The sequence below is a fragment of the Vicugna pacos genome, chromosome 11, assembly GCF_048564905.1.
Source record: "Vicugna pacos chromosome 11, VicPac4, whole genome shotgun sequence".
Taxonomy (NCBI): Eukaryota; Metazoa; Chordata; class Mammalia; order Artiodactyla; family Camelidae; genus Vicugna; species Vicugna pacos.
This window is the reverse complement of record NC_132997.1, coordinates 88,073,277-88,088,326: the sequence shown is the minus strand read 5'-3', so window position 1 is coordinate 88,088,326 and position 15,050 is coordinate 88,073,277. Positions and strand designations below refer to the sequence as shown.

Sequence of the window (15,050 nt, the reverse complement as noted above, 5' to 3'; positions counted from 1 at the left end):
CTGTGAACACAGAGATATATAAATAAAAAATCATCCAATCTGAATAGAAAGAAAACAGACTGAAGGAAATGAACAGAGCTTTAGTGACCTGAAGTCAATAACAAAAGATCTGAGTCACAGAAGGAGAGAAGAAAAAAGCCTGGAGCTGAAAAAATATCTGAAGAAATGATAACAATGTTTTGCAAATTTTGAGAAAGCTATAAACCTACAAAGCAAGAAGCTGAGCAAATAACAAACAAGATACACTCAAAGAAGTCCATATCCACACACATATAACCAAATTTCTGAAAACCAAAGAGAAAAAAAAAGAGAGAGAGAGAGAGAGGAAGATGCCACACCATCTAGAGGAGCACAACAACTTGTCTGACAACAGATGCTTCTTCAGAAACCCTGGCATCACTCACTACCTTAAATACTCCAGCTCTTAGACAAGAGAGAGATATGATCAAATTTTTGTTTTATAAAGCAAACTCTGGCAGCAGTAAAGGCTAGATTAGCAAGAGAGAGAAGAAAAAAAAAACAGAAGCAGAGAGATCAGTTAAAGGGCTACTGCAACAACTCAAGAAGGAAAATTTTGGGACTTCACTAAGACAATGGCCACAGAGATGGCAAGGATGCAAACCCTGAGAGACCAGCAGCAGCACATGCATGTGCAGATCAGCTCTTAAGAGAAACTGTCTCTTTAGCAGCAAGAATAACTGGGGGAAAAGAAAGTTCGGCCCCTTCAAGCCAGAGAGTGCGGGGAAATTGCAAGGGAGAGCTGAAAATGGAAATACCCTAATTCTTATGAACACACATAAGACTCAGGCTCAATCTGAGCTGCTCATGTGTGGGGCAGACCCAAAAGCAGCTTAACAAAGGCTTTCAGAACTGAATTAAAATTTAAAACATTGTACAAGATTCAGACTAATCCCTGAGTGGCATGTGTGCATTCAGAGTCAAAGGTTTTAAAAATGGAACTGAGATTAGAACCACTGCCCTCAGAAAGCAAGACGGAGAAGTTGCTACTCAAACCTAACTGGTCAGTTGCCTACTAAATAAAAATAAATAAGTAAACAGATTTTAAAAATCAACATTCTCCAGGGAATAACAGGACCCAGAACCCACACAACATAACATTCACAATGCCCAGAATAAATCCAAAATTACTCAACATACAAAGAGCCAGGAATAAGAAATGAATTTTCAATGGAAAACGTCATCAACAGACGTCAATCCTAAGAAAATCTAGAAACTGGAATCATCAGACAAAGATGTTAGCTATTACAACAGGACTCCACGAGGTACGGGTAAAGACACTTCAATGAAATGGGGAGAGAAGTTTTCACCAGAGAAACAGAAATCATAAAAAAAAAAAAAACAGAAATGTTAGGAATGAAAAATATATCTTAAATTTAAAAATGACTGGATGGGTTCAAAAGCATAATGAAGGTCGGAGAGGAGACAGTCAGTGAAGTTGATGATAGTTCAACAGAAACTGTACAATCTGAAGAAAGAAAAAAAGATACAAGAAAAAAAAGAGAGCTAGCAGAGCTTCCAGTTCTGTGATGCTAAACCAAAGCATAACATTAGCATCGCTGAAGTCCCAGGAGGAGAAAAGGATTGGTGTAGAAAAACGTATTTGAAGAAATTATCTTTTTTTTTTAAATCTTATATTTGGTAAAAGACAGAAATAAAAACTCAAGATGCTCAGCAAGCCGTAACCAGACTGAATTCAGAGAAAGCCACATCCAGATACACCAGAATCTGACGTGCTGAAAACAAAAGATGTATAAAGCTTGAAGGTAGCTAGAAAAAAAAATGACATTCTCTATATATGAAGAACAATTAGAATGACTGCAGATTTCCCATCGGAAACCATGGAAGCCAGAAGAGTGTCAAGCAACATCTTTAAAGTGCTGAAAGAAAAGAACTGTCAACACAGAATTCTGTACTTGAGAAAATATGCTTTATTAAAAAAGACACAGATACTCTCAGAACAAGGAAAACTAAGAAAATACATCAGCAGCAGTCATGTTCAAAAAGAAATGCAAAGGAAAATAATCCAGACAAAAGGGAATGATGCTACGAGGAAATGTGTATCTTGAGAAGTAAACAAAGAGTAAAAGGAAGAGTAGATAACTGAGAAAACAAAAAAGATTATTTTCCCACAAAAATACAAAGGATCGTAAGAGACTACTATGTGCAACTAGAGAACCTGGAAGAAATGGACAAATTCTTAGAAAAATACAATCTCCCAAGACTGAACCAGGAAGAAATAGAAAATATGAACAGGCCAACTGCCAGTAATGAAACTGAATCAGTAATTTAAAAACTCAACAAACAAAAGTCCAGGACCAGATGGCTTCACAGATGAATTCTACCAAACATTCAGAAAAGACTTAACACCTATCCTTCTGAAACTATTCCCAAAAATACTGCAGAGGAAAGAACACTTCTGAATTCATTCTGTGAGGCCACCATTACCCTGATACCAACACCAGACAAAGATAGCAAAAAAAAAAAAAAAAATCACTAATGAACATAGATGCAAAAAAATCCTCAAGAAAATACCAACAAACCAATAGCTAAGACATGGGAAAACCTAAATGTTCAACAGATGAATGAATAAGGAAGATGTGGTGTGTGTGTGTATATATACACACATACATACACACACACACACCACATCTTATATCTGTATCTATCTATCTATCTATCTATCTATCTATATATATATAAACACACACATGCACACTCATAGTAAGAATGAAATAATGCCATTTGCAGCAAGATGGATGGACCTAGAGATGATCACACTAAGTGAAATAAGTCAGACAAAGACAAATATCATATGATAACACTTACATGTGGAAACTGAAAAAAAAAAAAGATACAAATGAACTTATTTACAAAACAGAAATAGACTCACAGACTTAGAAAACAAACTTACATTACCAAAGGGGAAAGGGGAGGGAGGGATAAATTAGGAATCTGGGATTAACAGATACACACCAGTATATAAAAAATAAACAAGGACCTACTGTATGGCACAAAGAACTATATTCAATACCTTATAATAACACAGAATGAAAAAGAATCTGAAAAAGAATATATATATACATATGTACAACTGAACCATTTTGTTGTACACCTGAAACACTGTAAACCAACTATACTTCAATTAAAAAAAAAAGACTATTCCCCTCCTTAAGTCCTTTAAAATATGTATGATCACTGAAAGCAAAATTTGTAACTTTATCTGGTGAGACTTGCCATATGTGTAGATGTAATATATATGACAATTATAACAAAGGTCAGTGGGTTAGGATAAATGGAACTATATGATTCTAAACCTTCTTAACTTTACTTGAAGTAATTTATTATTAATTCTGAATAGACTATAAAAAGTTAGCTATGCATAGTGTAATCTAGTATAACTACAAAAATAATAGAAAGACATACACCCAAAGGGCCGACAGAAAATTAAAATGGAATACTAAAAAAATTCAAATATATTAAATGTAAGTAGTCTCAACAAACCAATATAAAGACAGAGATTATTCAATTGGATTTAATATGTATATATATATATATATATATATATATATACATATACACACACACACACACACACACACACACACACACATATATACATGCATACATTCGTACTCACACACACTATTCTGTCCAAGTCAAAAAAGATACATCATACCAATAATAATCAGAAGAAAGCAAGAGTGGCTATTAATATCAAACTAGACTTCAAAGCAAAGAAAAAGAGATACGAAGTTATATTATGATGAATGGATCAGTTCACCAAAAATACTTAATTCTAATTATGTATGCATCTACAAAAAAAGCTTCAAAATACAAGAAGCAAAACTGATAGAAGTGAAAGGAGACAAAGAGACAAATCCGTAATTATAGTTGGAGACTCAGTACTCCTCCCTCAGTAATCAACAGAATAAGAAGGAAGAATGAATATAATCAGGGATATAGAAGATCTGAACACCACCAACAACCAACGTGGCCTTCCAGACATTTCTGTAACACTCCACTCAATAGCAGAATAGACATTCCTTCAACTGCACATGTAAAATTCACCACAATACACCATATTTTGTCCAAAAAACAAGTCTTAACAGATTTGTAAGAACTAGAATCACACAAGGCACGTTCTTTAAACATAATGTAATTTAACTAAAAATAAATAACAGAAAAATCTCTAGTAAATTCCCAAATATTTGAAAATTTAAAAAAAAACAGTTCTACATAAGCCAAAGAGAATGTCTCAAGTTCAATCACACTAAGTAAAAACCAAAGTATTGCATATCATAATATGCGAGATTCAGCTAAAGCAGTGCTTAGAAGAACATGTATAGCATTAAAATGTTTTTATTAAAAGGAAGAAACATCTCAAATTAATTATCTAGGCTTTTCACCTTAAAAAACTAGAATAAGAAAAGCAAATTAAAAACCAAAGGAAACAGAAATCAATGAATCTGAAAACAACAACAAAAGAAAAAAAATAGCAGGAATCAATGAAACCAAATACATATTGTTTGAAAAGATCTGTAACATTAATAAGTGTCAAGCCAGACTAGGCAAGGAAAAAGAAAACATAAACCACAAATGTCAGAAACAGAAGTAGAAATATCACTAAAGACCTCACAAACTTTAAAAGGATAAGGAAATATTATGAACAACTTCATGGCCATCAATTTGAAAACTTAGATGAAATGGACCCATCCTCTGTAAGATACAATCTGCCAAAACTCACTCAAGAAATAAATAAAATGAATACCCCTACATCTATTAAAGGCATTGAAGTCACAGCAGCAGGCCTTCCACACAGGAAAAGCCCAGACCCAGATGGCATCACTGACAACTTTAGCAAACATTCAAGAAAAACGTAATAGCATTTCTACCCAAATTCTTCCAGAAAACGTAAGAAGGAGGAACACTTCCTAACTCATTTTGTAAGGCCAGTATTACCATAATAAAACCAAAGACATTACAAGAAAAGAAAATGACAGAGCAATATCCCTCATGAACATAGAAGCAAAAATCCTTAACAAAATATTAGCAAATTAAATCCAACAATATATAAGAAGTATAATACATTCTGACCCAGTGGGGTTTACCCCAGGACTGTAAGGCTGATTAAAACATTTGAAACGCAATTTAATTTTCCAATATCAACAAATTAAAGAAGAAGACCCAAATGACTATCTCAATAGATATAGGAAAAACATGATAAAATTCAACATCCCACACATGATTGTAAATGGAAAAACTCAGCTTTTTTTTTCTCCTGTGTAGGAAAAAATTCAGGTCTTCCCTACTGTGGGTTTCTTCCCTGTGAGTCTCCTTTACTACTCACACAAACCCTTCACTTCTGGTCACCAAACATATGGAGGTTTTTCCCCACCACAGAGGAATTTGCAGACATCAATAAGATGTCCAAGAATTCAACTCAGTTCTTACACTGTCTACCCAGAGATAGCATCCTATTTCACAGGTTAAGGGTTCAGTCCTACAAGCCTGCCCCTGCCCCACCCCACTTCAAGCACCAGTTGCAAGCCCAGTTATTACCTGTGCTTCTGACCAAATGGCCATAGACTGGGGGATAAAATGATCCCCTCCTTGGGTTCGATTAATTTGCTAGAGAGGCTCCCAGAACTCAAACATTTTATTTACTAGATCACTGGTTTATTATAAAAGGATACAATTTAGGAACAGCCAGATGGAAGAGATACACAGCAGGTATGGGGGAAGGGTTCAGAATGTCCTTGCACTGCCCAGGCCCACCTCTCTCCTAGCACTTCCATGTGCTCACCAACCTGGAAGCTCTCAGAACCCCGTAAGGGGATTTTGTGGAGGCTTTATCATGTAGGCATGACCGATCATTATCTTCATTTTCAGCCATTATCCTTTCTCCCTTCTCAAGAGAAAGAGGAGCAGGGCTGAAGATTCCAAGCTTCAAATCATGACTTGGTCTTTCTGGTAACCTGCCCTCAGCCAGGAGCCAGCCAGGAGCCCACCCACAGTCACCTCATTAGAATGAAACACATTCCTGTCACCGAGGAAATTACAAGGGTTTCAGGAGCAATGTGTTAGGAACAAAGGTAAAAGACTAGTATTAGAACAAGAGATGCTCCCAATGCTCTTATTACTTAGGAAATTATAAGGAGTTCTGTGCCAGGAACTGGGGCCAGAGACCAATGTATATTTTCTATTATCTCATATTAATAAACTCACAAAATAGGAACAGTGGGTAACTTCCTTAACCTAATAATGGGCATTTACAAAAAGCCTCAGCTAACATGATACTTAATGTTTAAGGACTGAATGTCTTCCACCTAAGATTGGGAACAAGGCAAGTATATCCACTCTTACATTCTTATTCAATTGAAAGTCCTAGTCAGTACAACAGAGCAAGAAGAAAAATAAGAGCACATAATGCAAAAAGAAGAAGTAAAAGAGATGACACGATTGTCTATGTGGAAAATCCCAAGGAATTACCAAAAAAAAGCTACTGAAACCTAGTGGGCTTAGCAACATTGCAGAATACAAAGTCAATACACAAAAATCAACTACATTTCTACATAATTAAAAGAAACAATTGGAAACTGAAATTAAAAGAAACACTATCACTTACAATAGCATCCAAGAACACAAATTATTTAGGTACAAACCTAACAAAATATATGCGGGATCTGTATCTGATAAAAGAAATCAATGAAAACCTAAGTAAATGAAGAAATACATCATGTTGATGGACTAGAGAATTCATTATCCAGATGTCAGTTCTTCCCAACATGATCTCTTGAATCAACACAATCTCAATCAAAATCCCTGTATGATTTTTTTTAAGGAACTGACAAGTTGATTCTAAAATTTATGTGGAAAAACAAATGAATTGGAATGAACAAGTGAATTTTCAAAAATAAAAACAGTCAGAGAAATCTCACTAATTTCAAGACTCAATATAAAGATTCAGTAGTCAAAAGAGAGGGATTCCCTAAAGGATGGATACATGCATCAATGGAATAGACAAAATTAAGAAACAGATAAAGAAACAGAGATGTCCAACTAATTTTCAACAAAGGTGCACAAACATCAATGAAAAAAGAATAGTCTTTTCAACAAATGGTCATTTCATAATGAAAAGGGGGTCAATTTACCAAGAGGATATAATAAAAAATTTCATACAGCTATAAGAGAGCTTCAAAATACTTGAAGCAAAAACAGTTAAGACTTCAAAGGGAAACAGATAAATATAAAACTATAATTAAAGATTCCAATACCCTCTCTCGATAACTGATAGAATAGACAGAAAATCAGAAAGGTTTTAGAAAACTTGAACAAAGTCATCAAACAACCTGACCTAAATGAAATTTACAGAACACTCCACATATCAACACCACAACACACATTCTCTTCACATACACAAGGAATATTTACCAAGATAGTCAATATTCTGGCCAATAAATGTTAATAGATTCTAGTCACATAGCCCTACATATATTAAATAAGTTGAACTTGTAGTTATATCTACTGAATTTATATTAAATAAGTTAAATTTGGACTTTGAAAACTCCAGGCCTCGAAGGCTTCACTGGTGAATTCTATCAAACACATAATGAAGAAATAACGTCAATTTTACACAAATTCTTCCAGCAAATTAAACAGGAAGGTAAGTAAGGACATAATAAGATGCTCAACATCATTAGTCATCAGGGAAATGCAAATTAAAATTACAATGATATATCACTACATGCCTATTAGAACCGCTAAAATTTGAAAGACTGACCACACTAAGTGTTGGAGAGGATGTGAAATAACTACAACATTCATACACTGCTGGTGGAAATGCAAAATGATACAACTACTTTGGGAAAGAGTTTGTTATTTTGTCACAAATCTATAGTGAAGGGAAGCAGCTCAGTAGTTGCCTGGGGGTGAGGAGAAGCAGTAGAAAGGAGAGCGGAGTTACAAAGGGGTACACGGAATTTTTGGGTGTGATGGATAGTTTTATGATCTTGATTGTAGTGATAGTTTCAGAGGTGTGTACATAAACTAAAATTTTTTAAATCGTACAGTTTATTGCATATCAATTATCCATCAATAAAACTCTTAAAATAATTTAAAGAAAACTTACAATTTTAATTAAATAATTCATTCTGAAAGTACTAAAAAGGAAAACTAGTGCTTCAAGAGTACATAGTAAGAGGTAACCCAGTCTGAAGAGTCAGAAGAGCTTCCATGAGATACTAGTAGAAACTAAGATTTGAAGGATGTTTAGTAATCAGCCAAGCAAAGACCAAATAGAAAAGAGGGTTCAGAGAGATATAACAGCATATGTGAAATGCCTTGAGTCCAAAAAAAGTGACATTTTTAAGGAAGTTTAAAAAAACTATGCAGGAAAAAAGGAGGGGTGAGTCTAATCTTCCACAGGAGCCAAATCATGCAAACATGTGGTCCTGAAAACCATGCTACTACAAGTAACTTATCAGTTTTAGATCCCAGAAATACTCAATTTAAATTACCTGAAAATTCTACTCTGTGATTTTATGGTTTAATAATGTAAAAAGAAGCCATGGATATAAATGATACATCACAATCTTAATTTGAAATAATGAAGATCCAGGGACAGGGAACATTCAATTTAACTTTATAGCTACTGATAGCTTCCCTACTATTAATAAAAAGAATTAATATAATAATTAATATAATAACATAAATATGTGAGTGTACACACTATGCTGGGAGTTTTTAAATAAAAACTTTGGGAAAATATTTATACACTTAACCCTGCCCCTTTCTATTTGCAATAACAACCTCACTCCTGATATTGTATCTTCATTTTGCTGTCAAAACAGAAATAGATTTCTTCCATTATAAATGTGTGAAATTCAGTATCCATATCTGACTGACCTAAAAGGTTAAATAATATCTATATACACTGAACATACAATAAGACTGAATAGATGATTTTAGGGAAATATTCAATAAATGTGTTTTTAAAATAAATTTACATTTATAAAATAGTCATAATATATTTTGCAATCTCAGAATATTAATTTCAGTTATTTTGTTTACCTAAGAGAAATTAGAAGTCTTAGGTTCCCAAGTCACATTTGCAAGAAAATGTCCAAGTTTGAACTCAAAACATAAATTTATACAAACAAATTACAACTACTCCACAAAAATAATTCTAAAGAACTAGCTTCTAAAAGAGAATGTTATTCATTCAAATAGAGTTTATAGTAAAACATTTTCTAGCCCAATGTTATACGAAGGTGTTCAAGTAAATGTCATTCAGATTTGCATATATCAGATCCTTGATTATTATATTTCAAATTGGCACTGTCCTTTCTGATTCTCAGTCTTAAGTCTTTCAGTCTAGCTTTAGCTGAAAATCAGTATTCATTTTGTTTTACCTATGTGAGAAGTGGCTTGTAATTCTGAAAGTTTTATTCTTTTCAAATGGAAGCAGAATACTGAAGTCAATCCTAAGAGGACTGAAGTACCACTTTAGATACCATATTTGCTTCTGCATTGCTCCCCCCAGGCATCAATCTTCCATTCGAAAGAAGCATTTGAAGAAGTATTCATTCCCTAGTGAAATCTCTATAGTAGAAACAGGGCTAAGTTACCATGGAACCAGCCAATTAATTTTGACACCTGCTCACCAAGATTGATCATTTTTGATGTCTGTTTGTTAGGTTGCTATCCTTCAGCTTAGTAAAAGATTTTCAAGATAATTAATGAAGTGAGAATTTCCAGTTAAAGTCCTTCCCACTGTGTTATTACTTCAAATACTGGATAAAACAAGCCACCATCCTCAAATAAACCTTTCTTAGGTTACCACGTACCAGGAAGAACTCTTTTCTTCTAAACTGACTTCTCCCTTTAACATTAAATACCATGTTTTCTTACCCTAAGAATATACATAACAAAACCCAGAGTTGTACCAGTTATATTGACTCTAATTAACAGTTCGTATTCCACAGAGAAATGAGCAAGTACTTACTGATAAGAGTACAATGAATCACAGGAAATAGCTTCCAAGGAAATGAATATTCAATGATTAGTTCAGGACCTATTGTTATTTAACTATATCTACATTTAAAAAAAAATTGTTCCTCTTTTACTCATTGTTTATGAAAAATCATCTCTCTATATTGTTTAAGCTGGTTTTAACTTGATCTGTGCGCTCTCCTACTAACTGGGACATCTGTCAGTGAGGTTACAGGCTGCTGATCTAGCTGATTAACAATTCCACTACTATAAACTGTACACAGAAGCTTCCCAGGACTACAGCAATTTTTGTCCTCTTTAGACAGAGTAAATCCTACCACCCAAAGGCCAATATCCCTAAATTACATATCAGTCAGGCAATCTTCCTATTTATGCATAAAAGGATGTAAAAAAATGGATGTGGTTTTTTTTCATTGTTGGCTACCAGTTCTTATGTTCAAAATCCTCACTTGTTAGGTAAAGAAACTGGCTGCTACGATCACAGCAAAAGTTTAAAAACACTTAAGTGAAAAAGGATACTAACAAGCACAAATCAGTAAGATAGTTTTGCTGAGCTTGAAACACTTTTTAAAGCTTTTAATTGGTACCTCTACCAATTTTTTAAGTATTAAAAAAAAACTACAACACTAATTTGTGAAAGTATAAAGCTAGGAAACATTTCAAGCTATTGCTACAAATGAATTTCATAAAAGTTCATTCTGAGATTTCACTTCCAAAAACTTGCTGTACATTAAATGGTAAGAGCTACTTAAATTTAAAAGTGCCATTTCAGAAACTATACTTTTACAATGAGCTTTAAGCAGCACTGTCTTAACCAAGAAGTTTGAAGAAAGAAAAAAAAAAAAGGAAAATGAACTATTTAAAATTCCCAGGAAATTGTCCTTCAATATATCAATAAGATGAACCATAATCCTACCTTTGCTTTAGAGCCCAAGAGATATTTCACTTAGATTTTGCCATCATCTGACAGTAAGTATTAGTAATCCACATAGTGCAATTTCAGACCCACTAACCCAGCAAGCAAATTTCGTGTGAAGTATCTACAAGACTAAGAAGTTGATTGACTTAATGACTGTTGTCCGCAAGTTGTCAGATGAATACCCTATTGGCTTCAACTATCTTATTTGCCGCTCCCCCACATTCACCCATTTCTTTTCATACTAGGCAGCAACCAATAAACATCAACAAATAAACAAAGTATCTTCACTGTTGTAAAGCAAACTCCTTAGGGCCTTGAGCTTCAGAAAAACCAAAGGGATGCTCCCACACAACTGACGGTCAAATAACCAGTTAGAAAAATCTGTTCTCTCCATCTCATTAAAAAGTCCAGGTATTTCACCCTCTTACCTAACCCAAAGTCACTCTTGTATTTCTCAATTCAGGACTGTCCTAGCAAATTGAACACAGTATACTGGCTAAAAGTAAACGTTCTAGGGTTAAGCTGGCTGATTGGGAATCACAACCGAGCCAATAGTACTGCGCAATCTTGGGCAAATTACTTAAATTCATTGCTTCGATTTCTCTCTGTAAAACCAGTATAATAATTCTAGTAATTCATAGACTTGTGAGGAACAAATGTGATACCCACGTAAGGCGCTCAGAACAGTGTGTGGCAAACAGTAAAGCCATCATAAACTCTACTTATGATCACCATCACTAAATAAACTAACACGTTAGCACTGGTTACCGCTAGAGAGGGCAGTAAGATGAGGCGAGAGGGAGGTACTGGTATAGAACATAACTTTTAACCTTTACATTTCTGTATTGTTTGGATACTTCACAATGCGCAAGTGTTTTACGAGTTATGCGCATAATTTTCGGTTAAAAAATAGTGTCCTAACAAAACGGTTTTTGCACCGTAACTGCGTGTGGAAACGTTGATGAGCAGGGGACCGGAGCCGCTGCGGACGTTTGGACCATCGGGAAAGGCTTCACGTCCACGGCGGTCGCTGAGGGGTCAAGGATCCCCGAGGTGCAGCGGCCGGAGGGGAACAGCCGGGGCCCCGCTCGCGCGCGCGCTGCGGGAGGCTCTCAGCCCCGGGCCCCGAGGCCGCGGGGAGGGGGAGGCCGTCACGAGTGCGGGGCAGGGCTGAGGTGCGGGGTCCGGCGAACGCACTTACTTGAACCTGCCCTGGCAGTGCTGGCACTGGTCCCCCACCCAGCCCGGGTCGCAGAGGCAGGTGGAGTTGACACAACGGCCCGAGAAGCAGGAGCCGGTCCTCTCGCACGGCTTGGACTGGGACACCTGCGCGTAGAGCGCCAGGTAGAGGAAGCCATAGCACAGCAGCCAGCTGTTCCCGTCCAGCAGCCAGGAGGAGGCGCCCCAGCCGCCGCCGCCCGCCGGCCGAGCCCTCCACGGCCCCGGGGCCGCCGGCTGCGGGGGGCCAGCGCGGGCCCGGCCCCCCGGCTCCATCTTCCCAGCGCCCCTGCCCCGCGGGGCTGCGCTGGCGGGCGCGGACAGGGATGCTCCTTGGGGGAAATCCGGCCGGAGGGGACAGCACCGCGCCGCTGCCGCCGCCGCTTCTCCTCCTCACCGGCGTCTGCCCCAGTCCCGCTCCGCGGTCAGGGGGGACAGATGCCAGCCGCTATCGCCTCCGCTCGAGTCCCTCCGGTCGCACTCGGGCATCGCCTCCCGGTCTCCTGACCTTGTCCGCAGCAGGCCGAGCCCACCGCCGCGGCGCCCCGGGCCGGGCCGGAGGCGGGAGCCGGCGGCGCGGGCTGCGCGGGGCGCTCCGGGGGGACCTGCGGGAGGGGGAGGGGGCCCCGCGCGCGGCCCCGCCTCGCCCGCGGCTCGCGCCGACTGCCTCGGCTCCCAGCCCCGCGCGCCCGGGAGGGCGGGGGCCACGGGAGCCCCGGGGTGGGCGCGCCCAACGCGGGAGGGGGGCCCTCGGGAAGCAGAGTTCAGCCTCGCCAGGCCGGGCCGGCGCTCGGTGGCCCCCCAGCAGCCATGTTCTCCCCGGTGCCTTTAGCCAGCCGCCAGGGCTGCAGCTGGAGCCCGCGGGGCGCCGGGCCGCCTCCCCCACTCGCGCGTGCCTCCGCTCCCCCCCACACGCCCTGCGCGTGGTCTCGCCCCGCCCTGACGGGGACCAGGGGCTGCCCCGCGCGCGCCCACCCCGCCCGGCCCGCGGGCTGAGGGGACAGCCGCCCCCCAGGTGCGGCCCGCTTGCCCGCGGTGCCCTTTCCCCGACGCGCCAGGGCAGCTGGCCCCGCTCGCCTCCGGAGCCCCCAAACGAGAGGTCAGCTCGGGACCGGCTTCGCAGCTTCAGCAGAAAAGAAGCCCTTCCCGTCCGCCGTCTACAGCTACAGAAGTGCAGCGCTTTCCCCCCAGCGCTCTCCCCATCCTCCTCCCCGTCCTCCAGCCTATTTCTTCCTTTTTTCTTAAAAGAGAAAAACTCCAACAACACACAAAGAGCTGAGCATGTGCAGCAGGCAAAAATCTTAAAGGCACCGCAGTCCGACCACGTTGTGGGGTCTGCCAGCACCGGGAGGGGCGGGGGCTAGGGACTGCGGGGGTCGCGGAGCCGGTTCCACGGAGGGACCTCTCCCAGGGGGAGCCATTTCTTCCACGGAAATAGTAACTCCCCCGCCCCCAACAAAGAGCTGCGAGGTTCTGAGCCCCCGACACGCCACCCCTTTCCGACGCTGCCCCGGAACCCCAGGTATCTCTTCTGCTTGTCAGTGTTTCCTCCTCCATCTGGGACAATATTCTGCCTTGAAAAATATTGCAACATCGGGGCTTTTTTCAGAAGAGCAGAGATGATGCCCAGAAAAGAGCCGTGTTCCTTCTTCAGTGGCAATCTTTCCTCCTTTAGATGATTTTCCAAGATTTGATGGCATATGCTGAAATTTTTGCTTTGTACTTTTGTGCCTCCTCTAAACAGGCTGTTTGAACCCTTGAGAAAGGAAGCCGAACACAAATTGCAGCCATGTATACTCGAGTTACAGCACTGTTACTGGATACCCACCAGAGAAGAGCAGGCATTATTAAAAAGAACTGAAATCTTCCAAAGGCATTTCTGACAGCAAAAAGAGAAAAAGTTTTTGTTGTAACCACACAGTCATAGTATTATTAAGCTTCAACTGATGTTTGTGTGGGGCATAATGTACCCACGTCATCTCTTTTAATCTCTGTTATCCCCACTTTGCAAATGAAATCCTCCATTAACCCCATTTAGCAGATGAGGAGAGAAATACTCAAAACGGTTGATTTGTCAATGACAGGTTAGCAGGAAGTAATGAACAGAGCTTTAAACACAAGTCCTCTGACTTCTGCACTTTTTCCACTATTTACCAGACTGTTTCTATTAGCAAATGCTTTGTTCTAGTTTGGTGAATAAAATGTAAGTGTTGGCTTGGTTTGCAAATACCTCAGCAGTGACTTAAGGAGGGGAAAAAAGGTCCAGAAAGAGGTGGCTCCTTCGGCAGTAAAATAAGACAAAGGAAAAGCATGATTTTCATTTATGTGACAAACAAGTCACAACTCCCCCAAAACATCGATACCGGAAATGTCATCCTCAAAGGTAAAAATTAGGACCGATCCCTCCTCTCACATCTTTTCCATATCAGGATGCCCCTTAGAGACTCCTCAGGATGGAGGAGGGGGGCAGTGAAGGGGAGGGAAGAGAGGAGAAATTTGGGGAAAACAATTAAAAGGAGGATATTGTTCTGGATCATACCTTTGAATTTCCATGACTGTAAAATCCAGAAGAACTCTTTCTAGTATTCATCGTATATGAACAATCCCCGTTGCCTTCTCCATTCTTCTCATCCCAGTAGAAGTTTAAAGTCAGCCACATCTTTCTCACATCTCATGTAGAGTCGCTTTCAGACATGTGGAAAGTGGCCAAGCTCTTAAAACCTTCACTGAGGGCGAAGGTAACTCAAAGGGTACACAGGAGCCACTTTAACAAGAGAGATCACTGCTCAGCCACATACTGACTGGAGGCTATATTTGAGCAATGGGTTTGCCCATTAAAAATATATATCTTTTAATCTTCTAACCACTATAATCAGCTCAG

The 15,050-nt window shown here is 39.6% G+C and overlaps 1 protein-coding gene across 5 annotated transcripts in view; it reads right to left on the bottom strand.

Moving 5' to 3' along the window:
• ATRNL1 (attractin like 1) overlaps positions 1 to 12,834 on the bottom strand; it is a 626,998-nt gene extending 614,164 nt beyond the window's left edge. For 4 of the 5 annotated variants that reach the window (XM_072971950.1, XM_072971948.1, XM_072971949.1 and 1 more), the window contains exon 1: positions 12,153 to 12,692. In XM_072971950.1, coding sequence (XP_072828051.1) covers positions 12,153 to 12,445 — 293 coding nt within the window. In that variant the 5' untranslated portion in view covers positions 12,446 to 12,692. Of the gene's footprint in view, positions 1 to 12,152 lie in introns of all 5 variants that reach the window. The other variant, XM_072971947.1, reaches the window with a different exon arrangement.
• Positions 12,835 to 15,050: the final 2,216 nt, after the last annotated feature.